This window comes from Ammospiza nelsoni, chromosome 3 (genome assembly GCF_027579445.1).
Source record: "Ammospiza nelsoni isolate bAmmNel1 chromosome 3, bAmmNel1.pri, whole genome shotgun sequence".
NCBI lineage: Eukaryota > Metazoa > Chordata > Aves > Passeriformes > Passerellidae > Ammospiza > Ammospiza nelsoni.
Window position 1 is genome coordinate 109,115,535 of NC_080635.1, and position 25,908 is coordinate 109,141,442.

At 41.0% G+C, this 25,908-nt stretch overlaps 1 protein-coding gene across 4 annotated transcripts; it reads right to left on the reverse strand.

Moving 5' to 3' along the window:
• Positions 1 to 69: 69 nt before the first annotated feature.
• On the reverse strand, positions 70 to 25,856 carry RTN4IP1 (reticulon 4 interacting protein 1). 4 transcript variants are annotated; one of them, XR_009418078.1, is made up of 10 exons: positions 25,510 to 25,856; positions 24,118 to 24,269; positions 23,240 to 23,308; positions 22,885 to 23,009; positions 17,530 to 17,578; positions 15,905 to 16,041; positions 13,334 to 13,517; positions 11,596 to 11,688; positions 9,831 to 9,939; positions 70 to 203 (listed from the first exon to the last, which is right to left on the reverse strand). XR_009418078.1 is itself a non-coding variant. In XM_059468550.1 (9 exons), exons 1-9 carry the CDS (start codon positions 25,754 to 25,756, stop codon positions 87 to 89), a joined length of 1,173 nt encoding a protein of 390 aa, XP_059324533.1. In that variant the 5' UTR covers positions 25,757 to 25,856; the 3' UTR covers positions 70 to 86. The 4 variants fall into 4 exon arrangements, 3 of the variants coding, with proteins under 3 accessions (XP_059324533.1, XP_059324536.1, XP_059324534.1); XM_059468550.1 differs by lacking the exon at positions 9,831 to 9,939; XM_059468553.1 differs by lacking the exons at positions 70 to 203; positions 9,831 to 9,939 and adding an exon at positions 10,411 to 10,536.
• Positions 25,857 to 25,908: the final 52 nt, after the last annotated feature.

The window sequence follows — 25,908 nt, forward strand, 5'->3', positions numbered from 1 at the left end:
GTATGAGGTTTTAAAAAAGAAACACTCACTGAATGCCAATTCATGTTCAAGGACTGACTGCAGGCAGAATAATGATTAGAGATACTTTATTGTCTACTAATTACATTGATCACTGTTTTTCCACGTGCATGTCCTCCTTCCAGCTTCAGAAAGGCCTCTGGAACTTCAGAAAATGAGAAGACTTCATCAATAACTGGTTGAATCTACAGAATAAAGAAAAATGTCGCTATATTAGGGATAGAGTATAAATTAATGTATCACCCTCACACTTCAAAACTGTATGAAGAAGGGAGGGAGGTTTCTCTATGGTACTTAGGACAGAACTTGCCATGTAGCCACTAGCTTTTAAGATTTCTCAGGGATACTACTGGATCCAGAAGAAAGTTTTCTGCTGCTCTTTGCCCATGTTTTGAAACTCCTCTACTAGTACAATTTGGAGCCCTTATCTGGGGCCTCTCCCACTAATGTCACTACATAAGGCTCTAACTTCTACATCCTTTCAAAAACTGACACTATGGTTTAACTTTTTGTTGTCCACAATGATGTACTTCCAGAAAGAATATTTTTTTCCTCGTATTTCTGTACTGGTTTTCTTGTTAAACTCAAGAATTCTCATAATGTCAGATATTTTAAAGATACCTACAAATCTGAAGCCTGTCTGCATCAGTACATGGCTCAGTATCCTCAAAAGACCACAAAGTACAAAAAATTGTCCACCAATATTTGTTGCTGAATCATTTAATGCCACTTGAAAATTCAGCCACTGTGTATTCCAGGAGGCATAAATCATTATTAAGTCCAGCTGGCATCAACTGCTATTTTGACATTAATTTTGTAGAGTGGCCTTCTGGATTGTTTCAGATTCATTTCTAACAACAGAAAACTACTTATTCACCCTCCCCATTATTAACTAAGGAGCCTGAAACCCCTGTAAGCATTTTCTTTGGATGCCATGGTGTACCAAAAGAAGCAGAAGAACTTTCAGCTCTTCTGAAAAATATTTGTCACTGCTGGTCCAAGGGAAGAGGTTATTTTCTACTGTCAAGTTCTGAGTCAGCATTCCAAATGCCAACAAATAATTTGTCTACAAGAGTACCTCTCACACCTCCTACCAAAGATCTGCCTACCCTGAGGTTGGTCCTTTACCTTGGATCCTGTAACACCAGCTCAGTGCATATCCTTGCACTGATGCACTGAACAGAATCCTCTTATCAGAGGAAACAATGACCAGTACATGAGTCTGCAGCTAGTGCTTGCAGTGATGAGGATTTGAAGTACTAAAGATCCAAACAAACACACTATTTACAGTGCTAGAAGAAGATCCTTTTCACTTGTGTCAGGGAAAAAATATCTTCTGCATTTTCTTCATAGCATGCACCCTCTCTTGTTGAATAAGCCAGAACTGGTAATTTCTCTCTGCTGGCAGGACATGCTCGACAGAAAAGGAATACAGCAGCAATAAGGACACAAACAATGTGCAGCTTTGGAGTGGTGCTGCCTTCCAAAAAACTGCCTTGCTTTTACCATATGACAAAGGGTTTTGCTTTCAGATGTGTTGCTTAGAAGGTGAGTGTGCAGCACTACCAAGGAAAGGTTTTCATACACACACACTTTCCTAGCAACAGAGCTGACCACCCAGCACCCTCCCCAGCAGCACAACAAATGCTCTCTGATAGCTGTCCATGCTCAGGGAGGTCCTTTTCTTAGATCTCCTAATTTCCTCTTCATTTATACACTGTGCCTTATCTTAACATCCACTCCTTGCACTTCAATAACTACTGGCTTTGCTTGTATGATACCAGTAATCCAAGACATCAGTACTCTAACTTGCATCACAGTATCCCCTAATATCATCTAGATTTTCCTTTTTATTTTGTCAAGGCAAGCTTAGCCATAGTGTGAAACTTCACATGGCAGAAAATCAGGAATTAATGAACTCCCTCCAAAGAATGCATTAGAATTTGCAGACAAATCACTGTGACAGCAACTGTGCAAAAAAATAAAGTCACCAAATCACCAAGTGCCTCAAAGTTGCCATGCAGCGAGGTACAAGGCCTAGTAATTTATTTCCCTTGTTCTGCCTGGACAATGTCTGTAAACCAAGCCCCAGCAAAGTGAGTAGCACCACATGGCAGAGGAGCCACAAAGATAGCTGTTATGGTTTGGGCCTGGCAAAGCCAGAGCCCCATGGGTACACCTCCTCCCTGGTGTCTGCTGTGAGATGTGACCAGGAATAAGCAAAGCAGGCTCCAAACTTAACATAAAGAAAATTTTATTAACTAAGCTACACACAAACAATTACTAAACTACACACAAAAGAAAGAAAAAAAAAACAAACAAGGAAAATGAAAACCTCACAAAAACACTCTCCTCCTCCTCCCCCCTAAATTCCCAATACAATACATCCCTCCAAAAATCACCAATTCTAAGTCCAACACCACCCTTCAGATTAGACTTTCAGCTCCTCAAGAGGAGAGGGAGTCCTTCCGTGTGTCGTGGTGGCCTCTTCCGTCCTTGTTCCGGTGCTCTCACCACCGAACAGGGATCAGGGCTGCTTCCAGGGTTGTCTTTTTTTAAGGATGCTTTGTCCAGTTCCAGAAAAGCTCAGTATCTCACCCTCTCACCTTTGAGACATCTGTCCCCCCCATATTTTATATACCCCCTGGGGCCGAGGGGTACCCACACTGAATCTTCTCTGGCACTGGGACATTTCTCCCCCTGGACTCAGTCTCTGTATCTCACGGAAACATGGCTCTGTCCATGGCTACACAAAAGAGTCCAGCATAAAATGCCACTCCATCTTCTCCCTTCTTTCAACATCTCTCACTCTCTCTCTCTCTGGTCCAGGCCTTCATCACTCACTCATTTCCTTAGTCCTCCTCCACTGTTATCACACGTCTAGGAAGGGTTAATGTTCTGTAGGGTTTTCATTGTCCAAAAGGGGTTAAAAACTCCTCCAGGCGGCTGGACACCTGGCTGCACCCCCCCATCTCCTCAGCCGGGCTGCCTGCTGCCAGCACATGTTTACTGAATTTCAAGGTAACACAGGCTGCACTCTCTCTCTCTGTCTCCAAAAGGGGGGGGGGGGGGGGAAAGGATGGCTGTCCGATGTCTCTTGGGGCTCCTCCACCCTTCCATCCTCCAAGGCCTCCTTACTCCCATCTCTGTCCAGGCCCAGGCCTACCGCATGGCTGCCCCTCCCCCGCCCAGCGGCAGCGGCTGGACGGGGGAGAGCTCCAACCTCGGTCCCTCGAAGTCCCAAGAGAGCCTCCCAGGGCCGAAGCTCTGCTTTTAACCCCTGGGTGTTCTCAGAGGTGTGTCCTAAAGCCCACTGGCTACCCCAGGTGCCAATATCAAAATCCAAGCACCCATTGGTTTGACCAGAACATCCCAGAATTCCCCCTTCTTTCTGGTCAAACCACCACAATAGCCCAACTGTAGAAAAAATGTCAGCTATAAATGATCATGTTCAAGACAAACTCATGTCTGGTCAGCATTCAGCACAGAATGGAGATGTTGTCTTGGACATCAGCAAAGTCAGGGACGTGGACTCAAGGCAGCAAAACCACTGAATTAGACAATGGTTTGGGGTAAGCTGAGCATCTGAGTGCAGCTGCAGCTGCTGTGACCATCAGGAGGAACGTGCTGCTGGTCAGTGAGTGTTTTGAGGAAGACCAACCCTTGCTTTCACAACAGATGCTTGGGAAAACACAGTTTAGGAGCTTTGTTGAGTCAAGGACTTGTACAGTTCTTATTGTTAGTGGCAGTTGTGCACAAAGCTGTGCTTCAAGTAAGAGGGGAAAAAAGAGATGCAGAAATCCAGCCTGCTGGTGCATGGACACAGATGACCCTGACAAGGCAACAGGCTAGGAGGAGAGGAAAAGTATTCAGGGAAGAAAGCAGAGCAGCAGCACAAGGGATGTGAAGTGCAAGTGAAAGGCAGAAGTTAATTTCAGATGTGCAGCAACTGAGAAAACATGAACAAGACACTTTACAGTTATGCTAATCCACAGTCCCTTACTCTAGGTTGCAACTTTAACTCTGACAAAGTGAGGTATGTTACATCCTCAGCCTGCTGGGTAGAGTTTAAAACATTGCATTTGAAAAGTGGTGACACAGTGATTCAGAGGAGCCCTGAATTCAACCTCACAGTTCAAAACACCGTGTGTATTGCAGCCACCACATGCTCAAAGCCCATCTGCTACATTGATGTAACCTCTAGCTTCATTTAAATGCTGGCTTTAGGCAGTACTATAGAGAGACATGAATACCAAATTGATGATCCTGGCAATCTAGAGCATTAAACATTTTATCTGGCTGGCTGGACAGTCCCATTGTTTGAATAACCCTGAAAGGGCTGACCATGTTGCAGCACAGTGATTCACTCAGCCTTTACCATAATCCACTGACTAAGATAAAATTTCTTCCTGTGAACAGACAAACAAGTAGGGGAGCGTCTGCTGTTTGTTCAATGTGTGATACTAAATGGAGATTAACTGGATAATAAAAACATTGCCTATTTACAGACACGCATCAGTTCCTTGCCAGAGGACACCTATTTGTTCAGGGAAAAGGGATTAAACTAAAGTCTGGGAGAGAAAGGATTACACATACCCACATTGAAATGTTTATCTGAAAACAGATGGGGCCTGAAAGGTATTTTCTCTTCATTCTCTCCAATGCAGGACATACTATAGAAATGAATCTCAGGTCTCTTGCAATGAACTCATGTGTTTGGAAAAATAAAAAGAGTAATTGCTGATGCTGATTAAGGCTATCCTACACACATCACAGAGGTGTGTCCCAGCCACTCCAGCCCTGAATGCAGTGGGCAGTGAACAGCACTGGCAGGGGCTGACTGGTCAGCAGGAACGCACTCTGCTCATGGCACAGTCAGGCCCAGCCCTGGAGGTCCCACCTTCTGTGATAGCAAGGACGCAGTTTGAGTTTAGGAGGGGACAAGTGAGAAAACATGAAAGGAATGGAGACGGCTTCGACCCTCATAGTAGCAACAAGTGACTCCAGTGAGCGTGGAGCTTTTTCCTGCCACTGGAGGGAGAGCGAGAGCCTCGAACGCCTCAGGAGAGCGACGAACGGAGCGCAGAAGGACAAAAGTGCCATCTCAAAGGACAGTGACAGTGCACCGGCTCTCCTCCAGGTCTGCAAAGGATGGCCGTGTCACAGCTGCCTTGCAGGGAGAGTGCCTCCCCCCTTCCTATGCTTGGTGAGGCTGCTCAGGCTCCCACACACCACCCTCCAGGAAAGGAACTCGACATGCACAGAACAAAAGCTGGGATGTGCCCTCCCGAGGGCTTGCCGTAATGGAAAGACCTGCCTGCCGATCTGATAAGACAAAGGCATCTTCCTCCAGAAATTACCACCGGGCCTAAGTGTGGTCCCTGAGCACAAATGCAGAGCTTTAGAGTCTCCTTGGGTGTTCAGTGAGTCTCTCATCAATGTCAACAAGAATTGTGAAGAGAAATCATTAAAAAGAAAAGTCCTTGTCCTGGAACTAAAAAATTGGTTATCCACCTGTTACTTTATTGTCATCCTATGGGGAAAAAAAGATGCTGTTTTGGGACACTCCTACTTTAGCTGAGCACCTTCTCTGCTGTACTCCTGTTCCATGCTCCTTGGATCCAAATCTCACTCCTTTCTTCATTCTTTCTTCCCCTTAAAAAGGCATCCAACAACATATGCTGAGCCTCATACTGTTTGCCAACAAGGTCAACAAGGGCTAGGGTCAGCTCTCGTTGAAGACAAAGAATGAAGTTCTCATCTTCTGCAAAGCTGGCTCTGGTCACATCTTGTACAGGTAGCTCTGCAACTGCACAGTACCAGCATAGAATTGCAGCATGGTTTGGGTTGGAAAGGACCTTTAAAGGCCATTCAGTCCAACTTCCCCTGCCACAGGCAGAGACACCTTCCACTAGACCAGACTGCTCAGAGCCCCATCTTTGAACGTTTCATAAAAAACTTTCCTTGCTGTGTTTTTTAATAACTTGTATTTCAGAGAATATGCACTTTCATCCATGAGGACATTAAAGGACAGCACATACATGATATTTCAGTCCCAAATACCTAAGAGAAGTAAAACTGAGCAAACAATACACCCATAACAAAAATGGTGCTGCAGTGGTGAAGACATGGGAATGGAAGGCAAGTGTTCCAGGGTCTAATCCCACAACCTCTTACCAACAACTGCATTATCAGGTCTTCTATGTTTGGTTAATAAGCCAAAGTACATTTTTTATATCAAATCTCTAACAGCAGCCCACAGGAACTCATATTTCATGTACAATTATTAAAATACTAGCAGAAAAATCCCAGTTACAAAGGCTATCAGGGTACAGTTCAGAGTGTAGAAAAGGCTTCAAAATGTCATTGGTTAATTAGCCCTGGCAGAACAGCTTCTACAGAACACAATAAAGAGCAGTAAGAAACTGGGATTTGCCCAGAACTGCAGTGTGTGCCAGCCTAGCCCAAGCTTACATCAGTAGAAATAAGGAAGATGCTGGGTTTAGTACTGGAGCATGCTAAAAAACTGTTAGCTAAAGGAAAGCACAATTAATCTCTTCTAGAATCCCTGGTAAGGCACATTCTTGGTAGTTATCCTGATATTTATGCTGGTAATTAAAGCAATCTGGGTCAATGTCACCATATACATAAGGCAGAACCAACTTTGGTACAGTTAAATATAAATACATATTTACATATGAAAGCATATAATATGTAGAGATTAGAAGATTAGTCCTGCATGATCCACATCTTCCCAGTCTCAGCAAACTAAACTCACAGCAGACAAGGGCTGCCTTGTGTGCACTTTACCCCTGCACTAGGCACAATTCCCTCCTACACCAGGAGGCCAGAGCTCAGAACACCAGGCCTGGCTTACCACACAATTTACAATTACATCAGGCTAAGGGAACACATCTGATTAAATGCCTGGTAGGTGATGATGCTTTTTTTCCAGACTTCATTGTGGTGTAAGTGAATTTACATATTGAAACCCTATTTCCCCAGTGTACAAAGTTTCCATTGGTGCCCTTCACAGATACTTTGTGATGTATCACACACACAGCTCAGCACATAGGCAAGCCACCAGGTCCTGGAGGGAAGGGAGCAGGTATGTTTTCATAAAAATCACAGCAGCTTGTTTTTGGTGGCTGTGACAAAATGCAGACAGAGCTTCTTTTTGGATGAGAAAGGGCTAAACAGAGCTTTTGGCAACCCCTCCTTGGTCAACATCTCTGTGCTCTAGCCAACCAACCTGGCAAACAAATGCACTGCAACAGGAAAACACAAAATTAAAAGCAAAAAAAAAAAAGGTACAAGCTTTGCAATTTAGCATGAAGAAAGATGGTCATCAGAACAAGCATGAGTGACTACAGAGAGTGGGAAGGAGGACTGATCTCTAGTTAATGGAGACAAATATTTAAGTGTAGAAACCCCTATACTTAGGTACCCTAGTGCCTTTTTTCAGAGAGACTAAAGCAGGTACCACACAAGGGCAACTTCTCAGGGATCTGAGGATACCTTAGCACAGTCATAAAGTCTGGAATTACTGTACAGAAGGCCACATCTATAGATGTCATGTTTGGAGAACATTCAAGGACTCAGTGTTGCGTTCACTGTTTGATATTCATAGAGCTGAGAGAAATGCAACTATACTGCAATAAGGGCCAGGGAAAAGCTATTTGCAGAACTGCAACAAGATGAATTGGAAGCAAATCAACACGCAGGTTAGGATACACAGTCCAGAAGCTGTGAAGACCTAATGGCCATCTAAACAACTCTCAGAACCCACAGGATGTCAAAGTGGATGACCATATCCATCCATTTGTGTTATTTACCTCCTGAATAGGAAAGACCAGGAGCAGAAGACAATTAAAATACTCATTTTAACAAGGTATCTCAGAGCAAATCACCAAAGGCAAATAAAGGGCATTAGCCCTCATTAGTAGACCAAGAAATTATGGTAGCAAAAGGTTATGTGATTTGTTTTGCACAAGAAAGCAACAGCAGGGCCAAAGAACAGTCAGAATCCTGCTCCCTAAACCACAGCAGCAGGTGCTGAGTCCAAAGCATCCAGTGCCTTCAGCAAAATGTATAATCAACACTACTCACAAATTACATTAATAAAGGCAGGCAGTTGTTCTTCCTAAGGGTGCCTGTGCTGGAATATCAGAGAGAATGAGCTATTCATTTCATGATTGGAGACTCTGACGTTTAGCCTTCCTTCTGCAAAAACAACTTTCACCCATCAGCCCATCTGATGCAACAATGCTCTGAAGGAAAGAGTATTAAATCACCAGAAACACTGCACACACACTTGTACTGCACTTAAATAGCACTGAATTAAAACGAAAATGCCACATTTCTGTTGGGCTGCATGTTAGCCCACATCCTATTATGGTCCTGCAGGAACACACAACACACTCAGTGCTCCTGCTTGTGTCACTAAGGAGTCTTCTGAGCCTGCTTTCCTCCACCAGGCTTTCAAAAAGGCAAAGTAACTGCTCAGTTATGAGTTAGAGGCTTCCACCAAGCCTTAAATACTTACATGAATTTGGCCTATTTTCAGCAAGGACTATGTGACATGTCCTTAGGAGGAAAATGCTGGGCAAGCAGCAAAAACCAAAACTGTCAATGTTAAACCCACAACACTGACCACAAATACACCAAATTAATTCCTAACAAGCCTTTCAGTGATGATGCTTCACTGAGCAGTGTGCCAGCACATCTGTGTCCTGAATTAAAAGTTCTGTTGATTTCAGCTGTCTTGAGATGAGAATTGTAATTCACCAGGAACATTCTACCATGGAAAGAGATACAGAGCTGACATGGGCTTTGTCAACTCATTTGGTGGATCTCACATTAACCAGTCCTTACTGGGTCACAATTAACTGCTGCAATTCAAACCACAACAGGGATTATTCTCCAGTAGTTTAGAAAATAGCCAGTCTCTCTAAAATTTGTCAAGGAAATACTGGGTTTTCTCCATGCCCATAATTGTTGTAGCAGCCTCCCAGCCCCTCAGTCTTGCAATAGTATTTTTGCAAGATGTCCATCTCAAGGCAGAGAAAACAGCCTGTAAACTGAAAATGGTTCTACAATTCCCAGAACTGACTGATGTGCAGGTAAATTACAAGGAAAATTATTCTCTTTTCTTGTACTACCAACTCATCAAATCCTCTCCTTTGCTTCACCATTAAAAAAAGGCTGCTAAAAGAACTCCTCCTCAGAGCTGACATTTTGCAAATCTCTATTCCTTGCTGCAAAGATCATCCAGGTGAAAACCAAGTAACTTTAAACAAAATTGCTTATTTTTCATTCACTGAAGGTTTGAGAATCCTTTTCCTTTCACAAAGGAAGATGATGAACTCATCAGAACTGAAAATCTCTGTTGGTGCAGAAGGACTGTAAGGAGAAACACTGTCAAATCAAAATTATCTGTAAATGTTTCAGAGATATGCTCTTCAACGCTTCACTTACTGTAACATCTCTTTAAACCATCATGTCTTTTTAATTTCTTACATTTAATCCCCTCATATAATTTATTCCTGAAAAAAAGCCTCTCATTTTCAGGAGCTTTCTAATTGCTCTCTTACTCATTTCATACAATCTCAAAATTAAATTGTCTTTAACAGAAAATACTTAAATGAAAAAAAACCCTGCATCACTCAAAAATATTCACTCAAAGCTAACAAGTTCAACCACATGAGCTCAGTTTGCTGGCTTCCCCAAGCTTCTTGAAACACTTCATTGCTTTCTGCTTTTTTTTATTTCTCCTTTATTCTTTCCTATCCAAACACAAACATTTCGCTTACTTATAGGAAACTGTGGTACAATTTCTCCAGTGATTCTCTCCTGCCTTTTTTCCCAAACACCTACTCTCTTCTGAATGGATGGTCTGTCCTTTTACGAGAACTCTTGTGTCTAAACAAGAAAGGTCACAGTCTCATTAATATGTCTAAATGGAACCCAACTGATTCTTATAAAATCCCGATGACAGCTCACATGTTTACAACATTGCACAAAATAGAGTAAAATGCTGCTAGAATAATGACTCTGCAGACAAACAGTCTGACATTAGGGACCTGTTTTTGCACAGAGAATAAAAGACCAAGCAAACATCTTTGTCCTCATGATCATCAGGATGTCCAGATGTATGTCTGACGTACGTTTCAAGTGGCATTGCAATTCACCTGGCCAGGTTATTGAGCACAGAACACTGATTAAGCCCTATCTCTATTGCATAAACAGCTGTTTCCCAAGAGGCTTTCATGAGCATAGTCTGCATTTGTTTTGCATACAAGGTAGAAGCAGAACACAAAACAAATTGCAACTGGCTGAGAACAGGACAAATGATAAGAACAAAGACAAGGGCATTTCTTTTTCTTAGACACTTTTAATTTAGCAGTGTGACTGAATGCAGGATGAGGACCTTCTACAGCTTCTTTCTTGACCACAGGATTTTGCCTACAGCACTGGACATAATGCCAAGCAGACAATTTTCTATTCTTAGCAGCAGCACTGAGGTGGCAAAACAGAAGCAATCAGGTCTTCAGTACACGAGCAGTTTATTGACTCTTTTCCAAACTCTGGAACATATTGCATACCAAAAAAGGGGGATAAACACTTAGACTTTGAGAAATCTAAATTTTACTAATATGCACAAATTTTGAGCACAAGACAGCAGTTCACATGCTGGAATTACCAGCAGTCATGACAGACTCTGCTTACTCTTCTGCTTATCTACCACATGGAAAGATTAACAGCAGTTGTCCATATTTTCTACTCTTTGGTAATTTCATGTTGCCAAAATTCCCAAAGAGGACACTGCTAGGGCCTATATCACCACACAATCCAAAACATAGCAAATCAACTAGTCACTCTCACAATATATTTTGTAACAAGCTCATAAACCTGAAAAAAATCACAAAAGCAGACTTAATCTGTCTTGGCTTTTTCCCCCAAGTCCACTAAGATTCCTCCTCCTCCTCCTTCAGAAGCTTATGAATGCTCACAATATTCCAAGTCCCTATGCTGAATTAGCACAAACACAGAACCTGCAGCACTGAAATAATGGGAAACAAGATTCTTGTCACCACTCTGCCAATGGAGATCATCTATTATCTGCAATAACCAGAATATTCTAGTTCTGTGCAAACCACAGACAGGATGCCCAACCATCCAGGCTAAGCAATTCTGCATATGCAGGTACACAGCCATCTTTATTCTGCCCAAATGAACCAAGTGAGACCTCTTAAAACATAGTTTCCATGCAGAGTTCATATTAAATTACTCCCACTGGCAAAAATAATCACTGGACATTACTCCTTGTAACTTTGTAAGCTTTGTGTTGTTAAAAAGTATGCTCAAGAAGGAGACAACAGAACAGTCTTAAGCATTATGAACTCCTGAATTCCTGGCAAAAGGCAGAAGTTAGAAACTGGAACAAGTTGATTTTTAACCAGTTTACCTTACCATGACTCTCATAACACTTTATTTCTCAACAGTGAACTACACAATTTTTGAGCCCAAGCAGCATCTCTTTCAGCACAAGCACCCAAGTAACCAGTACTGACATACCTTTCCAGAATCAACCAGCTCTGCTATTTCATCCAAACTTGGGCCGCTCGGCATGAAAAATGCCCACCGATAATGGACTCCTTTAAGGAGATGCTGCAAGAAAGATGACAAATCTCTTAAAATACCATGAGAGCAAACTGAAATGGGAACTAAAATTAATGACAGAATCTCCGAAGAAGTAACTTAAAAAAAAGACATGGAAATTATATGCTAGTGTCTGAAAAAAATGGCACCTAAGCATGTGGATTAAATGTACAGACCAGGATGTTGTGTTACCACAATAGGATCAGGGTGAATTGTGTGTCTAATTGCACAAGTCAGCTAGTAGAGAAAAACAATTACCTTGTCTCTGCAGCTAGAAACAGCATTATTTGTTACATAAGAAAGAAATGGTGTTATATAGTGTTCATGTACACTCAAAACAGGGGTGAAATAAACCCAGCAATGTGACATTTAGAACTGTCCCCTTCAGTATCAGTGACTTCATTTTCCACCATAATATCTGCCAAAGGCATCACTGTCCAGTGACAGATGGCAGCTCACATGAAAAGCATTTTGGGAAGATCTCACACACACAAGTCAAGAGCATCTCCTCTGAGTAAGTCATTACAGGAATAAAAGCCATCATCTGCCAAAGAGGTGATTTTTATATATGGCATAGGATCTTCTTCATCATGGAAACATGCACACTGAGAAATAATATTACATTATTTCTCCTCGCCTTTTCATCTTGTCTTTGGGCTTTCTTGAGAAGGTACTGCTGCAGGACTTAAAATCCCATTCAGCCAAGCCTTTGCAGGAATACCATAGCAACTGCTCAAAAAGCATTCATTTGGAGAGCAAGTACACAAGCATAGGGAAGAAAGAGAAAAGTTCTAAAAAGCCCCACTGATCTGGCCACCGGCAGAATGTTTTAAGATCCACTTATGAAAACTAGAAAAATCAGCATCACCATCTAGACACATGAACAGGAAAGAGATGAAAGACTTCCCAGCCACCCTCCACCACGCTTATTACACTCTGGTGCTGGAAGAGGATGAAGAGAATCAGTCACAGAACAATGTTCTGAGAGAAAGCCTGAGCAGCCTAAAGCAAGTAACAAAAGTGCCCCCACTGCAGTGAGGCAGGGATTTGCTGTGTTTACTGTGAAACCCTGGCTGTCAGCAGGACTCGCTAGGGAGGCCATATGGAAAAGGCCACATGGAAAGCACAGTAAGGAATCAAACTTCAAAGCTCCCCAAACTACTACATACACCCAGAAGCACCACCCCAACACATTTCAGTGAAAGAAAAGAAAGAAAAGAAAGAAAAGAAAGAAAAGAAAGAAAAGAAAGAAAAGAAAGAAAAGAAAGAAAAGAAAGAAAAGAAAGAAAAGAAAGAAAAGAAAGAAAAGAAAGAAAAGAAAGAAAAGAAAGAAAAGAAAGAAAAGAAAGAAAAGAAAGAAAAGAAAGAAAAGAAAGAAAAGAAAGAAAAGAAAGAAAAGAAAGAAAAGAAAGAAAAGAAAGAAAAGAAAGAAAAGAAAGAAAAGAAAGAAAAGAAAGAAAAGAAAGAAAAGAAAGAAAAGAAAGAAAAGAAAGAAAAGAAAGAAAAGAAAAAGAAAAGAAAGAAAAGTATACTTAATGACTTATGAGGACAATGCAACAGCTGCCTCTCCATGAGCTCTGACTGACATCCAAGCCACAGAAGCAGTCACTAAAGTACTACAAAATATCAAAGTACATAGGATTTTGTAAAATACCTTTAGAGTTTTGGAACCAACAGTGACTCCTGTTTGCAACATGCCATCAGCCACTCCAAGTCTGTCCATATTGATCAGGAAAGGTGTCACTAAAGTAACATATGTTGCTCCTGACCATTTCTTCAAGAGATCTAGTGCCCACTTCTCAGTGGATCCACCAACATTATCTAGGATAAAATCAAACCTGCAGACATACAAAGAACAGGTTTAAAATCTTGATATGGGAAAAATAACTTCACTGTAATTAAGCTAATTAATAGCAGAAATCAGTTATAGTTCACATTTTTACATGTCACTGCAAGGCAAAAGCAAAAAAAAAAAAAATCAGCCTGCAAGACAGCAGCAAGAAAGTCCAAAGACTTCAGAAAAGTCCCAGCTTAATGTACAATGGGATTCAAATTTACAGGTTATGCCTATTCACTGTGCAGCAGACACAGGCTATTTAGAAAGTACACTTAAACTCCAAAAAGCAAACTTAGATGCACAACTACATTCTGTACTTGCTTAAAGCCTTCTAGAGCTCTGTCTCTTCAGCCCTCCCACAGGGACTATTGGAACAGTCCTGAGGTCTAGCACTGAACAATATGATATGTACATGTAAAAACCAGTCTGGATTCATGCCCTCAACTAGGACCAGCTCTTGTACATGCTGTACTCAACAAAAGTCAGTTCCAGTGGCTAAAATTACGTAAACAAATTATTCTACTAACCCTTATTTCCTCACATCTTTTCCGTGACCTACTTCTCAGCTTCACTTCTCCAAGTTTTTTTTTTTGACCTCCTGATTTATTTAGGGGCCATTTTACCTCTCCTGACAGCTCTCTTCTTCACATCTACCTATTTAACATTAAACCTAACAATGCAAAGGAACTAAAACCTTTCCCCATGGAATGGGTATATGCAGCCTCTGGCAAAGAGCCACAGTTTCAGTGCTCCTTCTCATTATATCAGCATGTGAGCCTGTAAAGGCTGAATAGGGCAATAGGGAGCTATACACCTGTTCTGTTAAATGCACAACTCATTCTCATCTGTAAATTTCCAGCAATCTCAGATTGCAATAGATATGTATATACACATATCTCTAATCTAAATAATCTACAAATATGAGAGAAAATACTTAATGCAAATTAAATAGAAAAGTCCTTATTTCTCTGGAACGATGGTTTTGCTGCCTGTCTTCCAAGGGTGTGATTCCATGTTTAAAGTTCAGTTCATGTAACAGCTGCCAGCAAGAGAAGACCATGAAAACTAATGCTCCTGGAAAGAGTAGCTGACTGTGGGTTCTGAAGAGTCAGTACAACTGCAAAGGGGAGGGAAGTAGGAACATCCCACTCAGTTGACTGACCAGCCTAGCTGCATCATCAAACTGCACCCCAGGACACTGTTGTTGATGTCTCTTTAAAGGGTCACTCACTAGAATGGGTGTTTAGCATTTAAAGTGTTCACAAAGGCAAATTTTGCCCCAACTGCAAAGTCCATCCTGCTGTACAGACAGTGTCACTGCCCTCAGGCCTGCTGACAATAACACTATGGTTACAGGGCACGTGGCTTCTTAGCACAGTTACCAGGAAAATTCTTCCACAGATCAAACAGCTTCTGTTTCCTCTCCCAGAAAGTTAGCTCAATCTAGCTAAAAAGAGCAGTGTAAATATCATATTCAAATACAAGTCACAGTAGACTACGTTTAAACAGATGGGAAGATGACAAAAGCAAAAAATACTTCTGTTCTAGAGAAAAATCCCAGGCTAGTTTAAACATAGCTGCTGTGACAAGATAAATGTGATTGTTTTTCAGAGGTAGCTGTATCAGTTACAGAATAGAAATTTACTCCCACTTGCACTGCACAGTGGCAAGTCACTGCTCCTTCATAATACAGTTCTTTCCTCTACAAGATCAAGTTTATATTTACCAGCTTCATTCAAGATTTCAGAGATTTATTTCAATTTATTCATGCATTGTATATTCTCCAAGATTCTTGGATGGAAGCTACAAAACTGTTCATATTACAGTCACTGAAGAGAAGCACATGGAAGTGAGCTTGTCTCCCAACTAACTGGCTTAGTGTTACAATGAAATCTGTGCTGGACATACTCACTTGCAAACTGCATTCAAAAAGGTGAATTTACTTTACAACATAATGCTTTAGAAACGGGGAAAAATTTAGGGAGTTCTGATAGAGTCAAGCAATCAAAAGGCAGAAGGTCTGACCACCAACTCCTTCATTGTTGTCATCTTATTGCAGAGGCTCCATACTGTTGTTTCTTTATTACAAAACTTTAATACCTCCTTGGTGTTTCTCGTGGACAGCTCCTTTGAGCACTGACTCTTTCTTCTTCACAAAGCAGCCACCAACTCCAGTTCCCATCTCAACCACCCAACCCCCTCTTTTACAGCACTCTTCTTCTCATTGGGTACAGCTGTGGCCTGGTAAAGTCAGGCCTGTTCCTAATCTTTGATAATTGGCCCAGCTGCAACTCCTTAGGGGTAAGATTATTCTCTACACTATCTTTATTTTCTTATATTCTATCTCCCTACACTTTATCTCAGTATTAAAGCAACACAAACACTCACAAGGGTAATGTTTTAAGCTGCTCCTCCAGATTTCCAGATTTATAATCAATCACATCATCTGCTCCAAGCTTTTTCACCAGTGTGCTGGCATCATGAGAGCAAACTGCTGTCACGTGAGCATCCCAGGCCTTCATTAGCTAAAAACAAGTATAAAAAAAAAGTCCAAAGATTAAAATTTTGTGGAATATTGAGAACTACTTAAAAAGCCAAAATCTCATTATATTTATATAACAAATGAGCACCTTTAATAGGGACTGGGGAGACTGTTCCAATACAGGATAATTTGTCACAAATCCCACAGACAAAATAATGGCTCGAATTTATCAATATTTAAGGTGGTTGTAGGGAGGGAGGAGTTGATGTGAAGGAAAGAGTGTGGGCTTTTTTTAATGCCACTGAAAGATACCAGGTCTCATGAAAAATAAGGCTCTCAGTTTGCCATCTGTATGTTTAGTCTACCAGCTAAACATACACCAAGACATACTGTCCAAGTTGCCAATCAACCAAACTGGCACCAGATGTACCATTAGATATTATTAAATATGCCCTTTAAGTATTTAATATTACTGCAAATAGGTTAAGTACTAGTAAAAAGAAAAAGAAGGAAATCACATCTGATTTATTCCAGGGACAATATCAGGTTATCTTCTACTCCAAAAGCTATAGCAAAGTAAAGGACTTTTGCTAGTTATTTATCTTTTTTAGCATCTCATTTTTTCATTCACAGTAACACTTTTTACCTTTATTCCAGGTTAATTAACTTAGTTTATTCAGGATTGATCAGTTACAAATTGTAACTAGTCAGTGGCTCGTCAGTCTTTCATAGTGAAAGTCACCTGCTTTATCATAGACCAGGCAAATAGCATACCACAAAAAATTCACTGTGCTTATGGCCTAGTAACACAGAAAGCAGTGATGTAATGACCCAACTTCTGTACTTTTTTATAATCTCAAGAGAAAGATTTTCAGCATGAGATGACAGTAATCGGAATCAAAACTCACAAATTAACTGAGAACATGAAAGAGGATGTTCCACAACTAATGAAGCAACAAAAGAGCATGTTGACTTTCCAAAGTTTAGAGCTACTGAACAGACAGACAAAAGGGCAGCAGGCCAAAGACAGTGAGGAAAAGTAAATCTAAGCCTCTGTGCTTTACAGCCACTGCACACAAGAGCCTGATGGCCTCTCACACCATTTGACCAGCTACAGCAGTTGTGGTAGGTGACATTCGCCATCAGATTTCCTACTCATACACCAAGTTCTGCTCAGAGAGTGCAGAGCTGAATGAAAGATATTGAGAACAGCCTACATATTTCAACTTACACCAATCAGAGATTTCCTATACCCAAATTGTGAAATGTGATCTTACACACAACTCCTTTCTTTGAAAGTCCCTGCTTTTTACTTTAAAATAATACAACATAATAAACTGAAAGCAATACATCTGAAAATACTTTACTTTTGGAAATATCAATCTTCTTGATCAGGCAGACTGATCTTGCTATTAATCTTGCTATATAGAGAGCTTGCTATTTCTCTATTCCTTTTCTCAATTCCACTTCTGTTATTTTTTTCATACTGAAATGCTTGAAGATTCATCCTGGGCATGCTGGATAATATTACCTGTACAGCAAATGTACCAACTCCTCCTGAAGCTCCTAATATTAATATTCTGTAAGAGAAAATTAAAATATATTTAATAGTTCTTTAAATAAACTCTGAAGTAACTATGTATTCTAATGTTTATTATACATCTCTGACACTGAATTATTTTTAGCAAAAGATTGGTTTTGTTATTCAATGTTATTCAAGAGTGGTTAACTGTTCTGATAGCCAAAAATGTGACTTGCTGATCATGTGTCCTGTGCCAAAAGCATTAGCTCAGCACAGCCAAAGAGACCTCCTTGGACATGCTTTCCCCTAAATTCAGGCAGTGGAGCTGTCAGGTAGTAGCACTTCTATCACTCAAAACCCCTGTACCTGCCCTCACTTCACCAAACATAATTGTTTCATTTGGGACAAAATCAATCAAGAGCCCTTCCTGTCTCCCAGAGTCCACTGTCACATCTCCTAAAGAAAAAAATGCAATTCACCAGCATTTTACAAAAAATAGTCCTATCTAAGAGAAAAAATAGTTTAGTATCACATTATTTAAGAAGAGTGTGAGCTGTAGAACATATGGAACATAATTTTCCCATATTGCATAATGTTTATCTAAAAGACAAAAATACAATGAAGTACCCTCACCACTAACAAGTTTAATTTTTATTAAATAAAGATGGGTGTATTTTTCTTTAGAAAAAAAGCAGAATTTTTCTAGTTCCTTCCAGTACATCTCAACAAGACCCTGTAAATCCCAGCTTGTGGGAACTGGCACACAAGCAACAAAATGAAAGAGTATATTGCCAAATTATTAGCAACTGAGAGTTCATTTTAACTGATAACCCTAAATTTAAAAAAAAATTAATACAAGTCAACTTGTGTGAGGACCTTACTGCTAGAAGTCTAATCGCTGTTCAAAAATTTAATCCAAATATTTTATTAAATAACTAAACATCAGAAAGTGAATTAGTAATAAAACCTTGCAGCTCAAGTTGCAAACAGTGCTTTGTTTTTGGATCCATTTGCTAATTCTAGGACAAAAAGAAGATCCAAGATGAAGTCCTGGCACAGGATTGGGGAACATCATGTTTCTCAGAGCTTCTGTTTGCCAGAAAAATCTCTGAATCTTCAGAAGCTGGTGAAATTCCTGTTTTAAATCTCACAGTAAAAGATGTTGAAGGAAATTGCTTTTTACAGTACAAAACTGTAGTATACAATCTAGAGTCTCAGTTTACAAAAGTTCTTTGAAGCAGCCTAAGAGACTTGGCTTTGGTCACACCATCCGTTTTAAAATGCTCCTTTTGTAAGTGATCAGATTCTGTCCCCTCCCATTTCACTGATCCAAGCTGCAAAATTCAGATTAAGAATATGAAACCACAATACCACAAAGCCTGCAGCTTTTAAATCTGCCAAAATGTACTTATCCTCAAAACCAGGCTTCTAACAACAGATGCCCAGAGCAACATGCATATTCCGATTTCAGTACACTCAAAAAGGCTCCAGGATCCTACACTCAAGATATTGGGTTAAACCCATATTTATCCTTAAAAAGGACAGTCACAATTAAATCCTTTCAAAAAAACCTTTTCAAACTGCCTTTACAATTTCACTCCTTAGTTAAAGGGCATTTCTTCCACTATATATTTGGAGGAAAGCTGCCATCCTAAAAAGTACAATTTGCTCAAAGGATTTTAGGTAACTTTTTCAGTTTGGGGAGCAGCTTGGCTAGGACTTTTTTTTTTCTCCTTCAATAAAAGCCCTCCAGGATTCCTTCAGGTAGAAATACTTTCCAGATTCAGTTTGTTCCTATGTTACATGGGCAATTTTCTATCACACCTTACAATTATTAAAACTCTCTCGACACACTGTGACTTCAAGAAAGCTCTTCATTTCTGAGACAAACCACATCTGCACAGGAGATCCACTGCAGCAGCCCAGCAGCACTGACAACAGCAGGACACACAAGTAAGAGAGGTGGTGTTTGAAGGTGCAGGACCTGTTAGGACAGTACTGAATGACAGATGGTGGCAAGTGCCAAAGCAGGAACAGTTTTGTTGCACTGCCTCAGGAAAACACAGCCAGGAGAAAAGACATCATAGAAACTACCTGTTTACACTACAAGTGTGAGCTCAGGAGTAAACTAATACACAAGGGACCAAATTAACAAATCTGACCTGGGCAGGGATCCAAGAGAACCAATTCTTTCAAAAGAACAAAAAGAACATTTGTAGCCCAGGCTTTCCTCCCTTCTGACAGAGGCACAACATTCACCAGGCCCTCCACGGGGCTCAGCAGCTCCAATGATCACAGGGAGCAGATCTCTCCAAATAAGCACACCATGAGATTTGAAAGGTTGGCCCATCTCCCTAGGCCCAGCTTGGAGTTATGGTGTGGTCAGAAATGAGCATCAGAGAGGCAGGACCTGTCTCAGCTGTGTGTGCCCCCCACCAGAACACATAGAGGGTGGGGAGTGGGTACAGATCAAGGACTAGTATTTTCTCCAGATTATAAATAATAAAAAAATTTCAGTGGCTGAGTTACATGCAAGATAACAATTGAATAAATGCAGTGATTTTATATAGTTGAAAAATTAATATATTGACCAAATATATCAACTTTATTTAGATACAAAATTATATTTCATTTAATTATGCCAACAAAATGTCCTCAAGAAATTTATTCCTGGATCAAGCAGTGTTTACCCTATCAAGAAGTTTTACAACCTAGACTCAATTTGTACTTCTCAACAGATAAAATGATGACATAACATACAGACATTGAAAAAATATTTCCTTGGGGTATTAAACCATTCAAATTTTCACTGTAACCACATGAACCAGGAGTCTGTTTGGTAGCTTACATTAACAGAATCCAGCATCTCTGCCCAGCATACGTGAAAGTCTAAGATATTGCCTCTGTATTTACATAAAGACTTTTATTTAAAAGAAATGTAAGCACTTTGAATAACTTCTCAAACTGTCAGGTCTGTTTCTGTCACGCATTTTGTGAATACAGAAAGCAAGATATTGAATAGCTAGTGTTGAACAAACATATTTACTGAATATGAAAACTTTCTACTGAAACAGGTCAGTGGCACATATGAGAAGCTACAGCTGGCCACAGAGAACTGCAACACAACACAGTAATTTTGAACATTTAAGGACAGTAAGAACATTGAAGCTTCTACAAGAATATGGACGTTAGAGTGGTATAGAATAAAGGCTATGGAAAAATGACTGGAATTGCAGGAGGGCTCACAAACAATGAGAGCACACTTCAGGAAACTTCTATGAACATAACCTGTGAAAGTATGTGCAGATGGAGCAGATAATCTGCCAGATCAATGCACAGCCAGACACTGGACTCACAGCAAGTGTTTCTGGTTAGCCCATGCTAACACCTCAAAAGAGGCAAAAAGAACAATAATATCCACCAACAGAAAAATATTGCTGCTTTTAAGATGTCTTACCATTGCACTAAAGCACCAGTGAAGGAGCTTTCATCAAGGAATACAGCTGCTCTGCCAAAATAAGACATTTTTGTGTGCATGTACACCCTTCTACATAGCTATTTACCTACAACTACAGGAGACAAAAAGACTGACACAAAATCACACATGTAGGTAACTTCTTACCAAATATATGATCTAAAGAAATTAGGAAATGCTGTTTAAAGTGTTGTATTTTTAAATTATTGCCCTGAGGATTCATGGAATATAATTTTGCACAGCCTCTTCAATGCACTTTAAACACTTTCCTACAAGCACTATTTCAGGAGGAAAAAAGGTACCATCACATAAGTCATTCACTGCTGGTTTTACAGTTCAAAATTTATAGATAAGAAATATAATATTTTTAAAGTTCATTAAAATGGGTTTTTGCTGACAGAGTAATTAAAAATTTATTTGGAACATGAAAGTAAACATTAAATGTAAAGACACATTACAAATGCAGTTTCAATTTTACTGTCAACAATCCAAACACTTACCTGAAGATTGGAAAGAGAATTTAAACAAGGCTAGCCTATCAGTGTATCTTTAGGTCAATTCTATTTACATGTGAAAGTTAAGATAATAAAAACTCTAAATATTGAAAATTAAAAAGTAAGGTGATCTTATCTAGAATTTTATTACTAGCTGGAAGTTAATTTCAATGATGTCTCTTTGAAAGTGCTTTAAATTTTGCAATTTCATCTTCTCAAAACATTGTTTATCTTTACAAATAACAATTACTTATAATATTTTCATGATGAAGTTCACTGTGACACATGAATGACCACTCACTCTATTGTCTTCTAGAGATGAGGGTGAAGAATTTTAATCAATCTAGTGTTCTTTGCAATGTGTTGCATTACAAAGTATCAGCCAAGATAAGAAGAGGTCAGGCATCCAAGACTTCTGCTGCCCAGTAATTACTTCATGACCTAAACTTGTGATGCAGTACAGTAATTTTAACTACAGTTTTTCAACTACCATAATTTTACTTTTGTCCTTATTTCCATTCTGAAGATCTTGCTATCTATTTACTCAAACATCCAAAGGTCAAAATAACTGAAAATTTCAATTATCAGGAGAAAAATGGTATTTGCTCCAACCTTTCACCGCATTTTTTCTCATCTGCCACTGTCAGATCAACAGACTGATAACAAAGTCAATTTTTCTCTTTGATTGGCTGCTCGTCTTGTACGTTCTCCTTTTCTTGTCTGCATTCCTGACCTCATCAAAGTTCTGGCCTGTGGGTCAAATAAGAGTCAGTCACCTGCTCCTTTTTCTCAAAAAGCTGGAAAACCAGTCTGTTCCAAATGGCCCACGCATGCAGGAAGTGAGTGAACCACATCTCTGTCCTTGAGAGGGCTTTTTGTGAGCTGCCAGTACAACTGAGAGGATATTACATTTGGCTAGCTGTCTTAACAGGCAGAAGGGCAAAGTCCATACAAATTCCTGGAGATAACATCCTCAAATTCTCTGTACAGCCCATACATTAGATATACATTGGATTGGAATCATAGAACAGCCTGGGTTGGATGGGACCTCAAAGATCATCTAGTTCTAAATGCCCTGCTGAGCACAGGGACCCCCTTCACTGGGGCAGGCTGCCCAGAGCTCCTCCCAACCTGGCTTAAGTATTTCCACTTGGGGATGTGAGGGCACCCACAACTTCTCTGGGTGGGCATTTTTTACCTCTATACAGGGATGTCACCTGAGCCTTCCTCTAAAGAAGCCTCTCTCAGCAGCTGTGTAGACAGAATCCATCATCCTCAGACAGCTGCTCTTTATCAATGGTGTAACAGCCTTTATCACTGCTGGACATGTCTTACAAGCAGCTCATCAATACAAAAATGAAGAACTTAGTTTTGGCACCAGAACTATTTACTTACCTTTTCCCACTACAGTTACTTTGGTTCAGTCCTCCCACTTGGTTCAGTGCAGACCACGCAGTGAGACCAACATATGGTAAGGCAGCAGCTTCTGTGTGACTGAGACACTTTGGCTTAAAAGATACCTGAAATAAAACCAGAACTAAGTCACATAGCAGCTCCTATGTGACAGTGAAATATTTTAAAAAGCTTCACTGAATTGCAGATTGTGTACTGCACATTTTCAGCCATCTTCCAAACTAGCTGGAGTACAAATCAATCCAAGCACCAAGAAATAAAGTTACTTAGACACTGAAGAAGAAAAATGCCAGTCTTTACAACTTTGAGGTTTTGTAAGCCAGTTTTGGAAGTTTACCTCGTTTCCACTAGCTACTACAAACTCTGACAGAGTGCCTTGTTTCCATGGGGGAATTGCTGCCCACACCTAAAACCAAACAGAAAACAGCTATCAATTTTTGTAGCTTTGCACACAATTATATGTACACAGAAGATTCCTTAGTTGAAGAAATCTTTTTTCTAATTCACAAAATGTCTTCACTGTTTATCAAAAACGAGTTTTAGCTTATTTTACACCAAAAAAAAAAAATCACAAAACCGACTACATGAAGGACTGGAGGGCTATGTAAATAAATTGTACCATTGCATTGTGCATAAGACATAATTTTTCAACTCCCCCCAAACTACTCCCATGTCAGAAAAGCTCAGATTGGCAGGGTGAGGATGGTGCAGAATCAGGATTCGCTATGCTAAAACTGGTGAAATGTGAAAGCAAATGGTGAAGGTGAAAGCAAACAGTATCAGTATTTGTGTGGGCACCCATGAAGTGCTTCTTGGGTTAAGCCAAAGTTCCTACTCCAAGTTACTTAAGAAAAATAAAAACAAATCCCTTCTTGTTAGAGTTCTACCTTCAATTAAAAACAGTGGCACTTTGAGTGTGCACTTATAAACAAACAAATTCCACTCTTGCTACTACTGCAATGGTCCAAAAACTAAAACCCAGAAGGGACATTAACTTGCAGAAGCAAGTCTCTGAAAGACCATGAGATCATGTTTTTCACAGAAAAAAATGAAGGGAAGAAAGTATTCTAGGAATTTACTGCCAGATAGGCCTTATTAAGAGTGCAACAGCATTAAAAAAATAATTATGAGGAGAATGAATGCTGAACATCTCACAGGATATTTTAAGTATACATTTTGAAAAAAAGAAATAAAATAAGAGATTGGTGGTATCACCTCATCGCCAGGTTTGAAATAAGACACACCCAGTCCACATTCCATAACCACACCAGAGACATCTCGACCAAGAGTCAGAGGAAATTCAGTCTCGCCCGCTTTGAGTTTCAGGGGATCCCGCTTCATGTTTAACGCAGTTGCACCATAACCACCTGCAAAACATGGAATCAACCACAACACACCACACTGAGTGCTCATTTGTTAACTGTGCAATTCCAATTAGAAAGCATTGCCTATCCATAACGTGCCTCATTTCTGTTATAACTGAAGCATGCAAAAAATCTGCGATATTTCACACTTTCACAGATTTTAGAGATAAAGAGCAAGTGTAAAAAATAATAAGGCATATTGCCTAAGATGAGTAACCTGGACTTCTATTCAGTAAGCAACAGACAAACGCTGTGAAGTCTCAGAATTACCCATCTAATAACAGTGCTCAGCCTAAAAAGAGCCTGCATTTGGGCATGTATACCCACTCAAGTGTTTGGACAAGTCCACCTAGGGGCCCTATCATGCCACAAAGTGTCTTAACAGGAATCCTCAGATAGGAAATGTCCCATCACTAAACCCCCACCTATATTCAAAGATTTTTAAAATTTCATTTATTAGAGACCCAAAACACAGATTACAGCTGTGGTTCCTGCAGATATATTCGCTTGTTCTATTGAATCTGATTCAATATGTAAGCACTTCTACACTACAGGAAATACAAGATATTCTACTACCACAACTTCCTTCTCGTGTTTCAAACCCAGAAACTGGGGGAAAAAACCTATCTAAATGTGTCAAATACAAAGAGCCGGGCAGTGAAAGAGACAGATTTCCCGGGCGGGATGACAGCACGTATCCAGATGCCAATTTAGGATGGGCATGGCAATGAACACCACGGTTTGCCTTAGGTCACACATGCCGACTTGGCAGCAATTTGGACCACCAGCCCCATTCACCTCAAGGAGATGGGAAAATCCAGCATCACTTAAGGGGAATGCTGCGCCTTGGCCGGGCGTATCTCGGTCAAGAGAGCAGCACCACAATCATTCAATTGGAAGTTCACCCTCTCAACACACACACGCACACTCTTGTCAGTGGCTTTTTGTATCGTTCTTCCCTGAGAACCTCAAAAAAAGTGGAGTCGCCAAGAGGCGGCGGTTTTCCACAGGGCTCGGGGAAACACGTGTGTTGAGGCAGCCCCGGTCACTGCGGGGCCAGGCCGGTGCCTTGGTCACTGCCGGGCCGGTGCCCTGGACACTGCCGGGCCACCCCTGGTCACTGCCGGGCCACCCCTGGTCACTGCCGGGCCAGGCCGGTGCTCTGGTCACTGCCGCTGCCCTGGCACCGCTCGGGCCGCCGGAGCCGCAGCCCCAGCACAGCCCCTGCCATCCCGGCACTTACTTCTCATGCTGAGGTCGATGGGGTTCAGGCTCGCAGCGTGAACCTTAATGATGACCTCGTTCGGGAAGTGTATGATGGGGAACATCATCTCCCTGGTGAAGCGCAGCACGTCGTTGCTGCCGTACCGGTCTATGACCCAGCTGGGCATGGCGATCCGCGCCCGCGGAGAGGCGCGGAACCCGCGGGTCGGTACCCGCCCGTTCGCCCAGCGCAGCGCCCGGCCGCCCGCCGCTCCCCACGACAGCATGGCCGGGGCAGCAGGGCCGGGCCGGGCCCCAGGTTCGCGATCGGGATCACGATCGGGATCACGGTCGGGATAAGGATCGGGCCGGGTCGCTCCTTCGCCCCACAGCGCTCAGCCCGGCGGGCCCCGCAGCCAATGGGCGGCCGCCTTCTTGG